Source organism: Colias croceus, chromosome 8 (genome assembly GCF_905220415.1).
Source record: "Colias croceus chromosome 8, ilColCroc2.1".
Taxonomy (NCBI): domain Eukaryota; kingdom Metazoa; phylum Arthropoda; class Insecta; order Lepidoptera; family Pieridae; genus Colias; species Colias croceus.
Genome location: NC_059544.1, coordinates 6,995,839 through 7,014,116, shown reverse-complemented (window position 1 = coordinate 7,014,116; position 18,278 = coordinate 6,995,839). Strand labels below are relative to the sequence as shown.

The 18,278-nt window shown below is 34.7% G+C and overlaps 2 protein-coding genes across 4 annotated transcripts in view; one reads left to right on the top strand and one right to left on the bottom strand.

Moving 5' to 3' along the window:
- LOC123693540 (protein numb) overlaps positions 1 to 3,634 on the top strand; it is a 33,606-nt gene extending 29,972 nt beyond the window's left edge. For all 3 annotated transcript variants that reach the window (XM_045638699.1, XM_045638700.1, XM_045638698.1), the window contains exon 7: positions 596 to 3,634. In XM_045638699.1, coding sequence (XP_045494655.1) covers positions 596 to 817 — 222 coding nt within the window. In that variant the 3' untranslated portion in view covers positions 818 to 3,634. The remainder of the gene's footprint in view (positions 1 to 595) is intronic.
- Positions 3,635 to 7,376: 3,742 nt separating this feature from the next.
- Positions 7,377 to 18,278, bottom strand: part of LOC123693794 (WD repeat and FYVE domain-containing protein 3) — a 37,093-nt gene continuing 26,191 nt past the window's right edge. The window contains exons 46-55 of the mRNA XM_045639011.1: positions 17,187 to 17,416; positions 16,795 to 17,048; positions 16,215 to 16,472; positions 14,415 to 14,600; positions 13,723 to 13,984; positions 13,333 to 13,635; positions 12,912 to 13,079; positions 12,173 to 12,333; positions 11,397 to 11,504; positions 7,377 to 10,753 (exon numbers count right to left, since the gene is read on the bottom strand). Of these exons, the coding sequence (XP_045494967.1) occupies positions 10,589 to 10,753; positions 11,397 to 11,504; positions 12,173 to 12,333; positions 12,912 to 13,079; positions 13,333 to 13,635; positions 13,723 to 13,984; positions 14,415 to 14,600; positions 16,215 to 16,472; positions 16,795 to 17,048; positions 17,187 to 17,416 (2,095 nt within the window). The 3' untranslated portion in view covers positions 7,377 to 10,588. The remainder of the gene's footprint in view (positions 10,754 to 11,396; positions 11,505 to 12,172; positions 12,334 to 12,911; positions 13,080 to 13,332; positions 13,636 to 13,722; positions 13,985 to 14,414; positions 14,601 to 16,214; positions 16,473 to 16,794; positions 17,049 to 17,186; positions 17,417 to 18,278) is intronic.

The following is an 18,278-nucleotide window of genomic DNA, read 5'->3' as shown; positions in this document are numbered from 1 at the left end:
TCTTAGGTCGATCCCTGATGTATTATTTCTGTCATGTAGCATATCGTTAGAAAGGGTAATAAGTAAAGAACTTTTTAAAAAAAAGCTAAATTCAAAATGAACTTTAGTTTTTTTTTAATGAATTGATAAGTTGTCACTTTTCATAACATTTACACCGATTTACCACTTTGAAAGCTCAGAAGTTTTTTTGTGGATATCAATTGTAACATGTAATGATTTATTTAGAATAAGAAAACATTGTAGAATACAAGCATACTTTGTTTTGTGGTATTATAACCACTAACAAAAAAGTTAGGACGATTTAAAGGCAAGATTTCGCGTAGATTTCAAAAAAATTAAAAAAAAACATATCTAGACTACCGTGAGACTTAGGATATTGGGTCTTACGGGGAAAAACAGGACATGACCCCCCCTACCCCCCAAAAAATCATGTCGGTCCATGTGCAAAACACCCTGTATATTAACTTAAAGTAGCCAAACCTGTTATTTGTATTAAGTTATGAATAATTAATATAAAAAATATCAAGTCCTTGTATAAATAGCATGTTTATTCCACAAAAGCCGATTAACAAACGATTTATTCTATTAATCGCAGGAGGCAGTTGCCCCAGACCCGGTGGCGGAGATGTGCCAGCAGCTATCGCTGGGTCTGCGCGCACTGGCCGAGGAGCCGGTACCGGCGGCGGGCGGCCTGCCGCACCCCGAGGCGTGGCTGGGGCGAGTGGCTCGAGCCCCGCCTCTAGCCGCCGCGCCCCGCGCTGCGTCGTTCGCCGGGCACGCCGCCACCAACCCGTTCCTGGCGCCGGCGCTCGACTGACCCGCGGCCCCGCCCCCGCCCGCGCTCATCGACTGGAGCCCCTCCCCGCGCGCCTCCCCCGAGCCCACCTGGCCCCCCGAACGTACAGTCCCGGCTCTTGAATGGCGCCCCTTGCCCGCTCTCGACGAACGCGCCGCCCCGACTTCGGATGAACCCCCAGCGATAGACTGGCGCCCTAACACGACTATAGAAGATCCTGTCGCCCGGCGCCCCCCGCCCGCTCTCCCCTGGCGCCCCAAACCCGCGCTTGAGTGGTACCCCGCGCCGGCAAATGAGTGATCTCACTCAGGCACGAGAGTGTCGCCCGATCACACAATTGACCGTGATTATTAAACCCACCGCAAATAAACCAAGTTTCGATGTATATCTAATTGCAAAATCACTTGGTTTTTAGGTAGGTGGGTTGCTATGCTGAAATGATAACAATTATCATTGATAGAACAAAATGTATGTGTGTTCCAAATGTTTTACTGTTATGGCGACACTCTATTTCTTATAACGTTTGCGGGTGGGGTTATATTTGATGTTCGTAAACCGATCATGTACGTAAACTGATCTGAAATCGAAAACGTTTGAATTACATACTTAAACTTACTTTTGAAATTGCCGAAAAAGTTAGCAAACTGCCGAAAAGCTAAGATCGAGTCATTGGTAAAAAATATTTAAGAAATAATAATAATCACCACTAAAAAGCTAGCCATTGCCTTCGCTGAATGTTTTATTGCGTCATATATAAAAAAAAATAAGGTGATTAGAATTATATACTGTTTCGCATTGAATTAAAGAAAAACGAAAATTTAAGCAGCGAACTAATAATATTCAGTGTAGTATTGCACAAGTCGTAAATATTATTGACGAAGTCTGAGCTAATTTCGTGTACTTAAAGAGATAAATCTACATGAATCAAAAAATAAATTCTCGTGTAGGTTTCTTTCATCAAGTTCAGATTAATGTATTAAGACCGCCAATTATTGTGATTTTTTTTAACTAAAAATATAATATAATTGTTCCTACAATGACAGTAATGACTGAGTTCCGAAAGAATAACTTACGTCTGTTGATATTTTTTTTTATATTCAGCTTATTTTTATATAATGTACGTAATTAGTCTTAATCTTTGAGCGCTTGAAACGTTCGCTTCAATGCGATCTTAACGACTTAATTCTTAATTGTACTTATTTTTTCTAATACTTTACGGTAATTGTATCAAATTAATAAATGTTTATTGGACGTTCGACGTTGTTATATTATATAAATGTTTTGAAGTTAAACTAGGACGCTTATAGATTCGTAGACCACGTTCGAGCACAGTAATTATATTCCTAATGTTTGACGTAAGCTCAGTATCCGCTTCAATACGTAATCATTCGTAGTGACGACTAACGTCACGGCGTGGTTTCCCCAGTGAAGGAAAACGGAGAATTGCACTCCCAGTGTGAGTAAGATATATGAGAATTTGTTATCATGTGCCAGATTCTAAATGTCTATTAATTTATAGAGAGAACAAAGTAATTATACACTTATGGATGTTGTACTTAACTGTTGAAACGCACCTTGCTTAAGCTCTGCACACTAGTTCTTGTATATTATGTTAGAATAAGAGTTTCTGCGAAACATTCGTCCATGGACAGTATTAAAATAGGTCCGATCGCATTGTCTTTACACAGTGTGGAACAAACAAAATACAGTATTTTATCTTAAAGAACTGTGTGCTTTGTAAAATAGGATTTTTGGATATATTTTCCCTTCTTTGTATATAATTGTAAATTTGTAGATTATTGACTTTAACACCGTTTCTGAATCTTTGTTTACGTGTATTTTTTATGAGGGGTTATTTTTAAATAGATAATTTACCTTTTAAGTCGAACAAAACTGTAATAATATTATGTTCAATTTGTTTAAAGAATGGTGTAAGTTTAGTGTGATTTATTTTTAATGTTGATTTGTTTTCCACGTTCTTTTTTTCTTCAGATTTCTCTGTTACTTTTATTTAAATAGAATCGGTTTCTAAGAAAAAGTCGATACATTTGTTATAAAATTTTTGTTTTCGTAATTAACAACTTGGGGTTGCAGTGTAACAGGGTTTTTTTGAAAACAAGTTTTGTTTTGCGATAGAACCTAGTTGGTCTATTTCAAAGAAGGCACAATTACTTTGCACAATTATTGTTGTATTTTTACATTCCGTATATAATTTTTTCGTCAAAATATAACCGACTAACGCATATCACTCGCGAGCACTGCGTACCTATTTTTGTACTTATTGTAATAGAAAGAAAAAGTTAGTACTTAATCGATAATTCTGAGCACGTCTATGTAATTCAACACTTAATGTCATTGCACTTGATGTTTCTAGAATACACAGCACATGCACTTAAAGTAACTTTATTAAATGCCGAATAATGGGTATCACGGAATTGTTATAAAATTAGTATTATAAATAATTTATTTTCGTAGTTCAATTTATTCCTACAATCATTGAAATAAAGTTTTTACGGTAAGCCTTGAGACATTTAATTTCTCTCAATACATAAGAATTACTTTCGGACAATTTCAGCAGGACTGAAAGAGGGATCAATAAAAACCTGATTATCGTTTCAAGGTTTCCTTATACCGTATTCCAATAGGTTCAGAATTCTTAATATATCCAAAGTTTGAAAATTCCAACGGTAGTGCTGAACAATGTTAGTTCTTTATAAAAAAAATTGCTCACTTCCATGTATAATTTGAAGTTATCTGTTTCCGTCTTAATATCGTAAGTGTCATTATGTACTCGTGTTGGTCTTGCAAAGATGAACATCATTTTTGAATAAAAATAAACAAAGCGCTCTACATCTATATTCATCTCTCTTATTTTTCGTGTTCAAATTGAAGAGATGTAACTATACTGAATTATATTTTTTAAACAACATTTTCGCATTTAACTACCAACCAATCTTATTACTAACAGGAGCGCTTATTTATTTTTATAAATTCCTATTTAAATTGTGCTTAGTGTTTCTAACATTACTTAAGAATACTACGTATGTATGTCTCGTATTGTACTTAATGTAATATTGTTGTTTCAAAATTCATTGTTGGAAGTAACTTTGTATATTTTTCTGAAATTATTTTTGGCTATCATATGTACATACCAGGGCATATGTGTAGATATTTTAGATAATGAGAGTTCAAATATTATAAAGAAATAAATATTATGGTTAGTAAGAAATTCGTTTTATTTTTTAACCTAACCCACTTACAATGCTTATTATGTATGTGTATTGACTATTGTGTACCTAGAATTCGATGGGTCACTGATGCATGTTCTATAATATTCCTTGAAGTACGAGGATGGTCTTAAGGAAATACAACATAAACATTAACCACGGGCGAAGCCGGGGCGGACCGCTAGTTTTATGTACATGTAAGCGTTCATGAGTAAAGGGGTTGTAAGTTTAAAATTATTTTTTTTAAATAATATAATGTAAGTAATACAAAATTCAAATTTTTCGAAATTATTCCCACATCTGTGTTGTAAGTTGTTACTGTGTACCAAATTTCAAGACATGGGAAGTACCCTGTAGGTTTTGATTCCCTTGTGAATTTCAAAGTTTAATTTTTCACAGCATCAAGGAACCGTAAACTTGAGTATTCCATATAACAGCTTGATACGCGTTCCAGAGAAAATACAGGTATCTATAAATACAGGTATTTCAATAAAACACACAAGTCATTTGCAGTACTTTATTTATACATGAATACATTAATCAACGGCATAAATCTTTAGGTGCCTACAAACTACCTAAACAACGTAACTATTGTCTGTAATTTATTATTTATACATTTAGGGCCAATCTCATACAAATATGCAAAAGAATGATACATTTGACTTCTTATTTAGATAATATATTTTCTTTGCATATTTGTATGATAGAGGTAACATGTTTATTATGAATATTTATTAGACATTAGACAGTCACTTATATTACAAAAAAATCATCGTACATTCAATTACAGCAACACTACAAATATTAATTATTATTAATGCACGTTTTCATTCAAAGCGCTTAATTATTGTACAGATAAAGTTTGGATTATACTTTTTTCTTCTTAATTGATAAGATATTTCATTTTTAAAAAATAATTATAAAATAAATGCCAAATTACAATTTATTATAACAGTCGAAAATTATATAAAATCATATGGTTAATACTTTAAGAAAACGGTACCAAACACACAAATATACAATACAAAATCATATAAATCCAAAAAATCTATTTACGCGACTAGGAATGTAAACTAAAATGCAAAACGTGATTTATACTATCGAATAATAAAACGTGTGCGTTACCCAGGCAAAATGTTTTGCTTTAGAGAGATGAGACTTAAACAAATAATTAGTGTATCATGAGGAGCAATTTGTTTACTAATAGCAAAATTTGTTTGAATTGTAGTTTTTAAGTTATTTAAGAAAAACAAATTTTGCTGGAGTAACGTTTAAAACGTTACCCAGGCAAAATCGTCTTTCAAAAATTAGTTTCAGCACGGAACCAAATACATGAATAGATAGCTTTTGTTGCGTAGTAAATGTTTATAAATAGCAAAATTTGTGTGTGGTATAGTTCTTTAGTTATTTAAGATTTTGCTGCGGTAACGTTTTGGGATTTCCCAGATCTCGAAAACGGCTCAACGCAGAAGTTTGAAAAAAATACCAATAAAAGACCTCAATTTGTTTAAATTTGTTTAATCATTAGTTTTTGATTTGGTTGACGTAAACCAATGTAATTAAATGGTTTCAAAAATCAGAAGAAGCGGGTTTACATGTAAACCAATACACTTATAACCAAATAAACAGCTGTAAAAAATACCCGTGGTTCGACGCTTGTTTACATCAGAAATATTAGATTTCATACTTTACACATTAAGAAGATAAAAACAAATTTGATTTATTTTAGACTGGTCGTACTTTAGCGATCAAATACGCAGTTCCCATAACATTAAGAAACATGGCATACTTTAAACAAATTAAAATGATTCCTGAAAATTCCTTCCTGTTAATTGCAGCTTTGAATTACGGCTCTAATGAAAGTTATCTCAAAAACAAGATTATGTCAGCAATTCTCTAATGAGCCGACCAAATTGAAAAGGTCACATAAAAGCGACCGCACCATACATAAGCGCAACCATCTGAAATGAACAGGATAATATAGATGTTTTGTTAGTACAGTTGAATACAAAAGTTTTCTGGTCAGGTTAGTTAAAATAATAAAATGGTTAAGATTCATTATTTTTATTTAAAAAATCAGTCTCATACAAATTATATGTATTGCTTTGCCTTAGCATCAACATTTTTGCTCACAGCTAAAGAGTAAGTAAGACAAGGCATATAGCTGTTGCGTTGCATTGCACACAGCGATGCGCGCTGCTCTGACTAGCATCAAGAACGTTAAAACGTTTTTAGCGTGGCTTTGCGTTGTGGTATCAAAATAAAACATTTGGTTTAACAGAAACAACAAATTAAGTACTAAAAATATAGCTACATGTATATATGTTTGTATTGTTTTAAATCACACTATAAATTATACACTATGATATTACACTTTTATTAACTAGTAAAAATTGTGTAATATGGTACTGCACTTAAAAAATATTAAAAAATCGGCTTCACGAATAACGTTTTTCTGCTTAACTGTACAAAACATCGGTTACCAAGCTGCTAATTTGCGAAGATTACCCGTACGTACGGTGCAGTCGCTTTTACGTGACCTTTTCAATTTGGTCGGCTTATTAGAGAATTGCTGACATATTCTTGTTTTTGAGATAACTTTCATTAGAGCCGTAATTCAAGGCTGAAATTAACAGGAAAGAATTTTCATGAATCATTTTAATTTGTTTAAAGTATGCCATGTTTCTTAATGTTATGGGAACTGCGTATTCGATCGATAAAGTACGACCAGTCTAAAATAAATCAAATTTGTTTTTATCTTCTTAACGTGTAAAGTATGAAATCTAAAATGTCTGCTGTAAACAAGCGTCGAACCACGGGTATTTTTTACAGCTGTTTATTTGGTTATAAGTGTATTGGTTTACATGTAAACCCGCTTCTTCTGATTTTTGAAACCATTTAATTACATTGGTTTACGTCAACCAAATCAAAAACTAATGATTAAACAAATTTAAACAAATTAAGGTCTTTTATTGGTATTTTTTTCAAACTTCTGCGTTGAGCCGTTTTCGAGATCTGGGAAATCCCAAAACGTTACCGCAGCAAAATCTTAAATAACTAAAGAACTATACCACACACAAATTTTGCTATTTATAAACATTTACTACTCAACAAAAGCTATCTATTCATGTATTTGGTTCCGTGCTGAAACTAATTTTTGAAAGACGATTTTGCCTGGGTAACGTTTCAAACGTTACTCCAGCAAAATTTGTTTTTCTTAAATAACTTAAAAACTACAATTCAAACAAATTTTGCTATTAGTAAACAAATTGCTCCTCATGATACACTAATTATTTGTTTAAGTCTCATCTCTCTAAAGCAAAACATTTTGCCTGGGTAACGCACACTAATAAAACTATATTCCAATAAGTAATAAAATGATGCCATATTGATATATCAAAATACTACATTTCTTAGGTATATTATATTCTTTTTACACTTTACCGCGAGGGAAAATCACATTCAAAATAATAATGTTATGTATAATTGTATAAACAATAATGATGACTAGCACTAACATACACAACAGCGAATAGATACCGACACACTGCAGAGTGCACGACCACACCGTTGCGACAGAAACCAAACAAACCGGTGCAAATATCACAATAACGAGATTAAAGTAACATAATCCTATTTTACGACGTTTCACTATAAATATATATAAAATTATCATTCATAAAACATAAACACTACTTTAGTATGAGACAACATTATGTTCTCTTATATTATAAAGAATGAGATCTAAAATATATTTTTATCAAATGATATATATTATATAGTATTTTTACAAAGTAATACTGATTTACTCAAAAATTTATTTGAAAGCATGCTGAAAGTTTTCTGGTTTATTTAATGAAAAATATTTTTTGCGGAGTTGCACAAAACCTTTGACAATAAGGTAGATTTTAACTATAAGAAATTAAATAGAAAGCCTGTCGTCAAACTTATAATAGAAAGACTGAATCCTGAAGAATTTTAGTGCTTGGATTTTCTTCGTTTCCTCTTTGAAACGTATCTACATTGATTTATTTTTCTCATTAATATTACTATTGAAGTTAAATGAAACAAAACAAAATTAAGTTAATGTTAGGTTATTAAGCTAAATATTTATCGCTATACAATGAAATTAAAAACATTTCGGATAAATATGTTGACTACTTATTCAAAGATCATTGGGGATTTTGTTCTGGCATTTTATTTTTGTCTCAGAGCGTACACAAATTTCGGTTTTCCTTGATGAAAATCAATCGATAAAAAGTTCTTATAAGGTCTGCCATTATACTGTCACCAAAAGTATTTGAATTGTTTCTATAGAAAATAATAATTTTTAAATGTTGAATATTTTTTTCGCATACATATCAGAAAAAATACGCAATATGCATAATGCAATATAAGGCCAAGTTCATTATATAAGACGCAACTGGCCTAGTTCCATAATATTATAATATATGACAAATATGCCCAATGACCTTTGACCTATTTAATGATAGTAACATAATTTAGTGTTATCGGATAATAATTGATTGTTGTTATGATGAAGTTTAAAGGCTAACGGCCTTACTAATAAAATGTTACCCATTCGCTATGCAATGGATTAGTCATTGCAATAACCTGTCTTGTTTTTATGATTGACGTTTCATGTGAGCAAGAGCAGGACACAGCTATTGTATTAAATGGTAGAAATTTATCCAATGTTTAACTTTTTATTAGTAAGGCCGTAAGGATAAACGGGTCTCAAAAGCTTTACTTTACAATGTTATACTTATTTAAGATGATTTTATATTAATTTCAATATGCATACATTCATATACTGTACTATAGTTTATTTGCGGCAGAAATAATATAGATACTTCATAATTTATAAGATATTGATTTAATACCACATTTTTGAAGGCCGAAGGTTTATAGAACCTACCAAATAACATTCAATGCGAAAACATGAAGCTTTTAGCAGACAATAAATAAGTAATCGATTATTTCTACAAAATATATTACCATTTCAATTAGTTTATCTTATTATATTATAAGAAGAAACGAATAAAATTCATCTACGATATCTTTTTCCCAATATAATTTAAATAATAATAAATCGCAATACTGCTCATTTACATTTTGTACTAGTCGTGGCCATTTACTTAGATCACTCTCACTCGATTCTACAATATAGTGGGTTAGAATTTGACAGCGTGTTAATTTGATTACATAACTTATCAAATATATTATTTAAGACAAGGTAAATTTTTTTCACTTACATTAATCGAGGCCTGAATTGCCTCTGTCTTTTATTTTTCTCAATATTTATATGTTGGTCTTAAGCATGTTATAGATTTCACATTACTTCTAGGATATAAACACCAATACGTTTTGCTACTAAAACGCTAAGATAATAATTTTTATCAGTATTAAACATATTAATTATTCATTGATTATTATGTAAATAATACAAAAACAAGTGCGTGGTTTGCGCGTTTTTGATACTGATTATTTAGATAGTCTTACATAAAGCAGATGCCATATTTTATTTAGAAGTAATTTCTGCGCTTTTGAGTCAAGTCCGAGTTATTCCTGTTTTAGTCGGGTGTAATTTTATTTTATTTCAATGAATTGTCGCCTGTTCCGAGTCCGTAGTACATAAATTTAGCGTATATTTCCATACAATCGCTCAATAGTGAACAGTCTAATACGTAGTAGAGTAGTGTTACAATTTCAAACGAGTAATTCGTTTATGCCTTTGGCTAACTTTTCAGCTCCTTAGGATTCTATTCATCACGCATGTCCTAAATGCTGAAGCTTTATATTATGATGGCTAATTATGATAGATTGACATGCTTTCTCGATTATGCTATCCCGTAGTTAGATATGGGATAACTTCAGCACATAATAATTATAGCACGTGCACATTGTAAACGTCACAGTAGTCAAATCCTTGTATTGTTTCATTTTGACATATTATTGTTTGAACCATACATGTAATTAGACTACTTCCTTACTACTATAACAAATTTTGGGAAACAACGACGTCCTGTTATATGTGTACTGTGTTGTAAGTCACATGTTTAGTATAGTTTAGTTTGGTGCAATGCTTCGATGTAATGTATCGTACTGTAATGTTTCGTGGGTGTAGTGTTTTGCACTGTGTTGTTGTATAGTGTGTTGTAGTATATTGCGAGTGAAGTGCACTGCATTGTATGGTATAGTGTAATGTGTTTGTGAAGCAAGTTACTCTAAAGCATGTTCCGGTGTAGCGTATTACAGTGTAGCGTGTTATATTGCATTGTGTTACAATGTAGTACGTTCCAGTGTAGCATGTTGCGGTGTAGGCTATAGCGTGTCCCGGTGTAGCACGTTCCAATATAACACGTTTCAGTGTAGCCGGTAGCGCATTGCGGTTCACCGCAATCTACAGATTGTATGACATCCCGGTGCAGTGCGTTATAGTGTAGGCTGTAGCATGATCCGATGTAGCACGATGTAGCATATTTCGGTGTAGCGTGTTGCGATGCAACATGTTCCCGCGTAGCGTGTAGCAGTTTAGCGTAGCCTTGCGTAGCATCTTCGTAGCCTACTCCTTGTTGGGCTGCAGCAGCTGGTGGCAGCGCTGGCACACGCGCACGGGGCGCAGCGCGCGCAGGCGGCGCACGGGCGCCTCGTAGCGCGAGCAGCGCCCGCAGAACACCGCGCCGCACTCGCGGCAGTGGTGCCGCCGCTCCAGTGCCGTGAAACGCACCTGCGTATATATCATTTTTTACATTGAGGATCATCAACATGAAATAACATGAATGGAAAGCTTTTTGAAATTACAATCATAGACACAATGCTGACAATATTATAGGCAAGTAGGTAGGTAGTTGTACCAAGTGTAGTTGTGACAACAAGTGTAACTCAATAAAATCAAGTCCAACTAGTCTTTTTCATATATTTAACTCGCTTATACCCCTGTATACTGTATACCCCTGTGTCCCACCGTCGGTATACTAAGCTCAAAGGAGGTTATAGTTTTGCATACGCTGAGTACGTAAAAAATACTTATAAAATTCCAGACGCATTTTTTTTCAAATAGATGAATTCTAAAACTCTGTGTACACCCCTAACAAGCAACCCGCCCAACTTTGTCAACCGCACGTGAGCCATCGTTTATGATTATGTTTTTATAGACGAAATGCTCACATTAGCGAAGCGGTATATGCTAGGCTGCGCGAAGCTAGAGAAGAAAATATGGATTTTAAGGAAAAATTTAGCAAACATTTTTTGACGTAATTTTGTTGTTTTGAGTATTTTTTACGTGATCAGTATATGCAAAACTACAAGTCCCTTCGCGATTAGTATACAGATAGTGGGACACCCTGTATAAGGATAGTCATATATTGTACCTGGCATTGAGTACAGAAGGGTGCCGTATCGTCTCGTATCCAGTGGTCGGCGGGACCGCCGCGAGCGCCCGCCGCACTCGACATGTCCGGTGCAGACCAACGGAATATCTGCAAGCAAATACATAATAATATTCATTAACAAAGCATAGTTATCTTACAAATTGCTATGTTTAAACTTCTTTGTAACTATATTAATAATTATCGTGACTTTATTAAATGGCCTAAACTGCAATTATTTTTATGTATCCCTAATACACAGTTCCAAAGACAGAGAGAGAGAGATATTTGGTATTTTGACTGTGTAAAAAGACTGCTCTACGAACATCGTGCGTGCGAGCGTCACGAGTACATTCATATGTTTACGTGTGAGTTAAACTGTTTGCGTGTGTATGTGACGCTCGCACGCACATACAGTGCGTGCGAGCGTCACGAGCAGCCGTGTCGACACACGTGTATTACGTGATAGTGCATTGGTACATGTATATTTATTTATTTATTTGTTGAAAACTTCATAGCTTACAGTTTGACTTAGTCTACTTATAACGATGATACAATACGCCAATTACGAGTTTTACAATTATTTTAACATATATTTTAAACTGTAACTATAAAGAGTGGTGAGTTGTGTGTGTAGCTGAGTGCGTGCGTGCGTTTGGATGTGTTTGTGTGACTGTGTATCTGTGCGTGTGCATGATTTAAATGTGTTAGGAACGTTTGATAATAATTTAATTACATTGATTTTAATAAATATGTAATACATATACACATGTAGTTACCCGGCCGCGCGCGTCGCCCACGGCGAGCCCCTTGCCGGAGCGCGCGGCGGCCACGGCGGTGACGGCGGCGGGCGACAGGTTGTCGCGCCGCTCGAACGCCGTGTGCATCGTCAGCTTGCCGCGCACCACCAGCCGCCGCGACCAGCGCACCACCCCCTCCTCTGTGCACACAATAATCACTACACGGTATAAAACAAAGTCGCTTTCTCTGTCCCTTTGTATGCTTAAATGATGCGGATTTTGTAATAGATAGAATGATTCAAGAGGAAGGTTTTAGTATATAATTTATTCGGTTTTAGATAAAGCGGGCGAAGCCACGGACGGTACGCTAGTATCCAATATAATAACCAAAAGTACATTCGCATTTGACGACATACAACAATCACAAATGTCAAATAGACACGGGTTCGATACCGCCTCGTGAACGATTATTCTTCTTCTTTAAAAAATTCTCAATTGATTACATTATTTTTAAGCCATTTTTTTTTAATAGAACCTAGATCGAAAATTATAGTATCCATATTTATTGCTTTTTCAAAATATTGAAGTTGATCCAACTTTTAGAGTTTAAAGAGTTCGTCTTATTTTAAAATGTTGTAAGTGTCATTCATACGGAGGAATACATTATTTCCTGTGCTACTTTATATTGAAAAAAAAAAAAAAAATACTCTATAAAAATCTGGCAATGTCAATAGACGTTAGAACTACATAGATAGACAATACTATTCAATTATATTACCTTTGCTATCATTCTTTACTTGCGCTGTCGGCTGTGGCTGCGTCTCTTCCTTGGCGTGTTCGAGAACCACGAACGAGTCCGTGAGGCTGGTATCGGACTTGCTGTTTCTTAATCCGTCTCCCTCTCCGCTAGAACCAACCTCACTGGATCCACCTATGCTGCCACCACCTAGGAAACATTTATATTATAGGCTATGTTAATTTATTATTATGATCAAGTCGAATTTAATACTTCGAATTTAATACTAATAAAAAAAAAAACAATATCTTGAAGGGCCAGCAAATGTTAAGTCAGATTTACTAAACAAATTCAACATTGCATTTAAACCGAGATAAGAATCCTCTTTTATTTACAAATTTGCAATATTTTTCAAGTACAAAAGAAAAAAAGACATAAAGGTTTGAGTGAAATTATATCTTACTTTTGCGGAACATAGGATTGCCTTTAGATTTACGCCGTAACACAACATGCTCTTGCTTCTGCAATTTATTTCTTTGCACGTTACTTTCTTTATCTAAGCCTTTTTCGTTATCATAGTCTTTTTCATCGGAGTCTATTTCATAATTCTTCATCTCTTCACAGGAATCAACTTCATGTTTATCCGGGTATTGTTCATTGTCACTGCAAGTGTCCTTATCATCGTGTTTTCGAGATGATTCTTTAGCACTTGTAGTCTCTCCTATATCGGAAAGAGAACTTTCGGAGCCGGATTTAGCGAGGTTACCTGAAATATAATTTTGATTAATTATAAAAAGCACACATTCAAGACCATAGGTTCTGAATAAGTAAAAGTTTCACATTCTTCACTTACCCTCATTTTCTTGTGATAAACTCATTTGCTTGACTAATTCTTCCACTCTTTTAATAGCTGCCTGCCTTTCATTTGATTCAGTCTTTACATCACTCTCAGATTTATTTTCACTCTCCGTTTTTGTCTCTTCACTGTCTTGCACTGAAAGCTTTTGTTCAGTTTGTTTCTCTGTATCCATAGAACCGGAAGCCACATCGAAACTGCCCGCTTCTGAGCTGTGAGTTTCGTCTTCAGTCTTGGGTACATATTCTATTGACCACATCTGAAAATATTATTTAAAGTTAGATTTAACTAGAAAATATATCATCTATTGCAATAATAAAACTTGGATGATGCTTTAAAAAAGTTTGAAATGTTTATAGAAATCCATCATTTAGCTATAAGAAAGTAATTGACCAGGAATGTTTTTGGATTTGGCACAGATTAAGTAATCATTTTGTGGCACGCCTTCTATTATTTTTATCCCACTTTATCAAATACGCGAAATTGCGCCTTCCTTCGCAGCGTTTTTTTTTAAATGGCACCCGTCATCACAGGGTGTTCGCGCCACCTCTGGATTATAGTCCAGAGACATTTATTGATTATTTTTTTTTTGCACGAATAACCTTAATAAAATCCTTCGCAGCGTTAACGGAAGGCCTCTCATGCTGGCTCCATATGTCATACCTCATCCACCGCCGGTGTGCACGTACCCTAACAACGCCATCAGAAGATCCCGTGATGATGACACTGAGCGGGTCCCAGTCGCGCGCCTGGCTGAAGGCGACGCACAGCAGCTGCGGGGCGCGCTCGCCCGTGCCGGCCGCCGCGCCGCCCAGCGCCTCGCCGTTGATCGACCACGCTTGCACCCAACTACCCGCGCATGTCGCTATGTCGCCCTAACAACCACAACGTATATTAACAGATGAAGTTTCACATGATTTGTGAGAAATATAATAATTCAATAATTCAATAATTTTATTATCCAAAATAATATGATACATACAATATAAGAACCCTTGTTCCCACACTAGGATTCCCTGTGTCGTGGGAACAAGTTTCTTCCATTTGCGTAAAAATTTTACAAAAAAAAAACAATTTTTTTAATAATTATACAATACAAATTAAATAAATCACTCTTCAACATGCGTGTGTATGTGTGTTTGTGTGTGTGGGTGCGTGTGTGTGTGTGTGTGTGTGAGTAATTTAGATAGTGCTCTATACTTCCAATTTCAAAATCTCTTCAGTCTGAATATAATCAAGACCTTGCTTCCATACTTTTAGGGACTTTTTTAGTTTATACCTAGTCATTTTAAAAATATTTAATTTATTGTTAATTTTAGTGTATAAGTACGGACCTAAGAAAGAGAAGAATTTATGAGCAAAAGATGTGTGAGTGGCTGGAGTTTGCCATATAAGACGTCTACTTTCTGGATTTGTTAAGGTTCTATTAGCTGACTTATGAAATTTTAAAATGAGTGCCATTAAAAATAACTTCCGTACACTAAGAAAGCCGGTTTCTAGATACAGTTGCGTTGTTGAAAATCGAAAGTGCTTTTTATACGCCACTTTAATTACTGCCCTTTGTGCCCTTAATCCACCCTCAGTAGTATGCTTTTACAAGCTGCACCCCATGCACATATTCCATAGCACAGAATCGACTGGCACAGCGCTGTGTATATAATGCGTATCGTTTCCGTATTAGCCACATTTCTTAATAGTTTGAATATGTACATGAGTTTACGAACTCTGGAGCTTAAAGCATGTGATTGGCTCTCCCATGTTAGTTTATTGTCAATTATGACACCGAGATATTTGACTTCATCTACTATTTGGAGGTTAGGGCACGAGCATAGTGGTGTACCATCTTTGCAGTGATGGATGGTAAACCTCAAATATAAAGTACCGTAAATATAAAGGGAGACTTCTCTTTATTTTCAAGCCGATATGTTATAGCAAAAAATTCATGTGATACCAGCTGATATTGAAAAAGAGGGACATTTCAACACGATACAATCCAATTTAAGAAAGATACCAACAATAAACATAACACATAATAATTCACTTTGGTCATATACAAATTGTTAATTTGGTCATGTTGTCACTATTTTATCAATATACATACTAATATTATAAATGCGAAAGTAACTCTGTCTGTCTGTCTGTTACTCAATCACGCCTAAACTACTAAACCAACTTTCATGAAATTTGGTATGGAGATATTTTGATACCCGAGAAAACATAGGGTACTTTTTATCCCGGGAAAATGACGCAATCCGGAAATCCCACGGGAACGGGAACTATGCGGGTTTTTCTTTGACTGCGCGCGCGAAGCCGCGGGCGGAAACCTAGTTAAACATATACATATGGTATAGTAAATATCCACAATATGCGTATAACTTTTAGTAATAACGTTATAACTGTAAAACAGAAATCAAATATAACTTAAACAACATCTATTATGCTAAAATATGTATAATGCCAAAACACAAATACAACCAAATTTCACTCACAGTAAGATCATCAATAGCGAGCGCAGAAACGGGCGGCAGCGGTTGCGGCACATTCACAAAGTGGGGGGGCAACAGTTGCCTCACGAAGGTCCCCCCCTCCGCGTCCCACACGATGACGAGCCCGTCGCGGCTGCCGCTCACCACGAGGTTGTACGCGGCGCTTGCGGCTAGGCACGTGACTGCCTCTTCGTGCCCGTATAGACACGTCTTTACGGTTAGGCGCCGACGCCGCGCCCAGTACTGCCATATTGTTACCACCTGGAATATTGCATTTCAATTAAAATAACTTACGGAATATTTAAATATGATTATGATAAGAACATAGTTTCATCGTTTTTTTCCGCCTTTAAGTACATCAGAATTGTCTCGTATCGCCAAAAGTATTTTCATCGAACTACATAGTTCTTTTGTCCTATTTGTATAGTAAATATAACAAGGTAAATAATAAATTGTACCTGTCAACAAGATTTCGATAACATTTCAACAATTTTCAGTTTTAAATAAGGGTTTTCTTTGAGAATAAATTGTTTTCAATTGTTATTCCAATATTCTTAGATAACAAAATAAAATCAAATCTTACCGTGCTAGTTCCCGCTGTGACTATCATTTTATCAGACAAACACACACAAGTGACGATCTCGCCACATGCTTGTGCGACACTCTCGCACACAAACACAGCCTTGTCATTATCATAGTTTCCTATACGCAAGGAATGATCCGCAAAGCCCCACGCCACGTACTTATTGTAAGCGGGTGGCATCAACACTTTGTTCTGTTCCACGGCTAAGATTGCCTTTTCAGTATAAAGAATTTGTCCAACTGGTCCTTTTACCTCTGTTAACATAAAATCATATAATTAAGTACCTAATAAAATTTATTAGAGTTAAAATAACATTATTTAAAATCTACAAAATTGTGAGCTTTTTCATCATTTTTATTAATAAAAAAAAAGGTTAAGTATTATAGATATACCTTTTACAGGTTGCAGAGACGGCCTCAAATTTTCCAAATTATGGAAAAATAGTTTTTCTGGCGGTGTAATAACGCCTTGAGATTGTATTATACTGTTTGGATCTAATATTGTCGAACTACGTTGTGACATCTTCTTGCTTGGATGTGCTTTTTTAAATAATTGCTTTGGTATTTGGCCAAAGTTGTTAATAAAGCCAATAGTTGCGTTTTTCTTCAACGGATCATCAATACTGCAAATAAAAAAAATACATTATAAGTAGAGATACTAAATATCATCACAATAGCGCTTATTTGCTAGATTGAAGTAGTAATAAATAAGATATTTTATAATACAAATTTTCCTAAAAGTATAAAATGCATTCTGTATATTATTGAGAAAAAAAAATTCAGTATTAATTTCCGTGCGAAAAAGTTTTAATCGTTGGGGATTACGAACTAAACGCTCAAAAATATGCTTATCAATACATATAATAAAATTCTAGAAAAGTCGTGTCTGTACAATCAAAACATATAAAAAAAATTAGCAGGTGCTATTATTAAATCGATCCCAAACCCAAAACTGTAGTTAAAAAATTTTTTGTCTGTTTGTCTGTATGTTCGTGCACGCTAATCTCAGAAACGGCTTATCCGATTAAGATGCGGTTTTCACTAATATATTGTGGTAATCTTCATTTAACATTTAGTGTTTATTTCATATCAATCGGTTCGTAAATAAAAAAGTTATGACCATTTAAGTATTCACGGCGAACATTTGCTAAGGCATTCTATACACTGTACGATAAAACGTAAGTTATCCGAATTAGATGCGGTTTTTTTAGTTAGGCAGCATATTTTCCGACGCTGGTTCTTAGATAAAGTGTATCAAAATCGGTTCATCCATTTATGATACCTAGGTATATTATTATAGGGGTAAATGTGGGAATGAAAAAAACGAAAGTTGTCAAATATAAGTACCTAAGTGATATATTAAATGAAAGTGAACGACCTATCAGTAACAAATCGGTTCATCCATTTATTTAATATAGGTATAAAAGTGGTAATAAAAAATGAATTTGTCAAAAATATACTCAAGTGACATATCATATGAAAGGG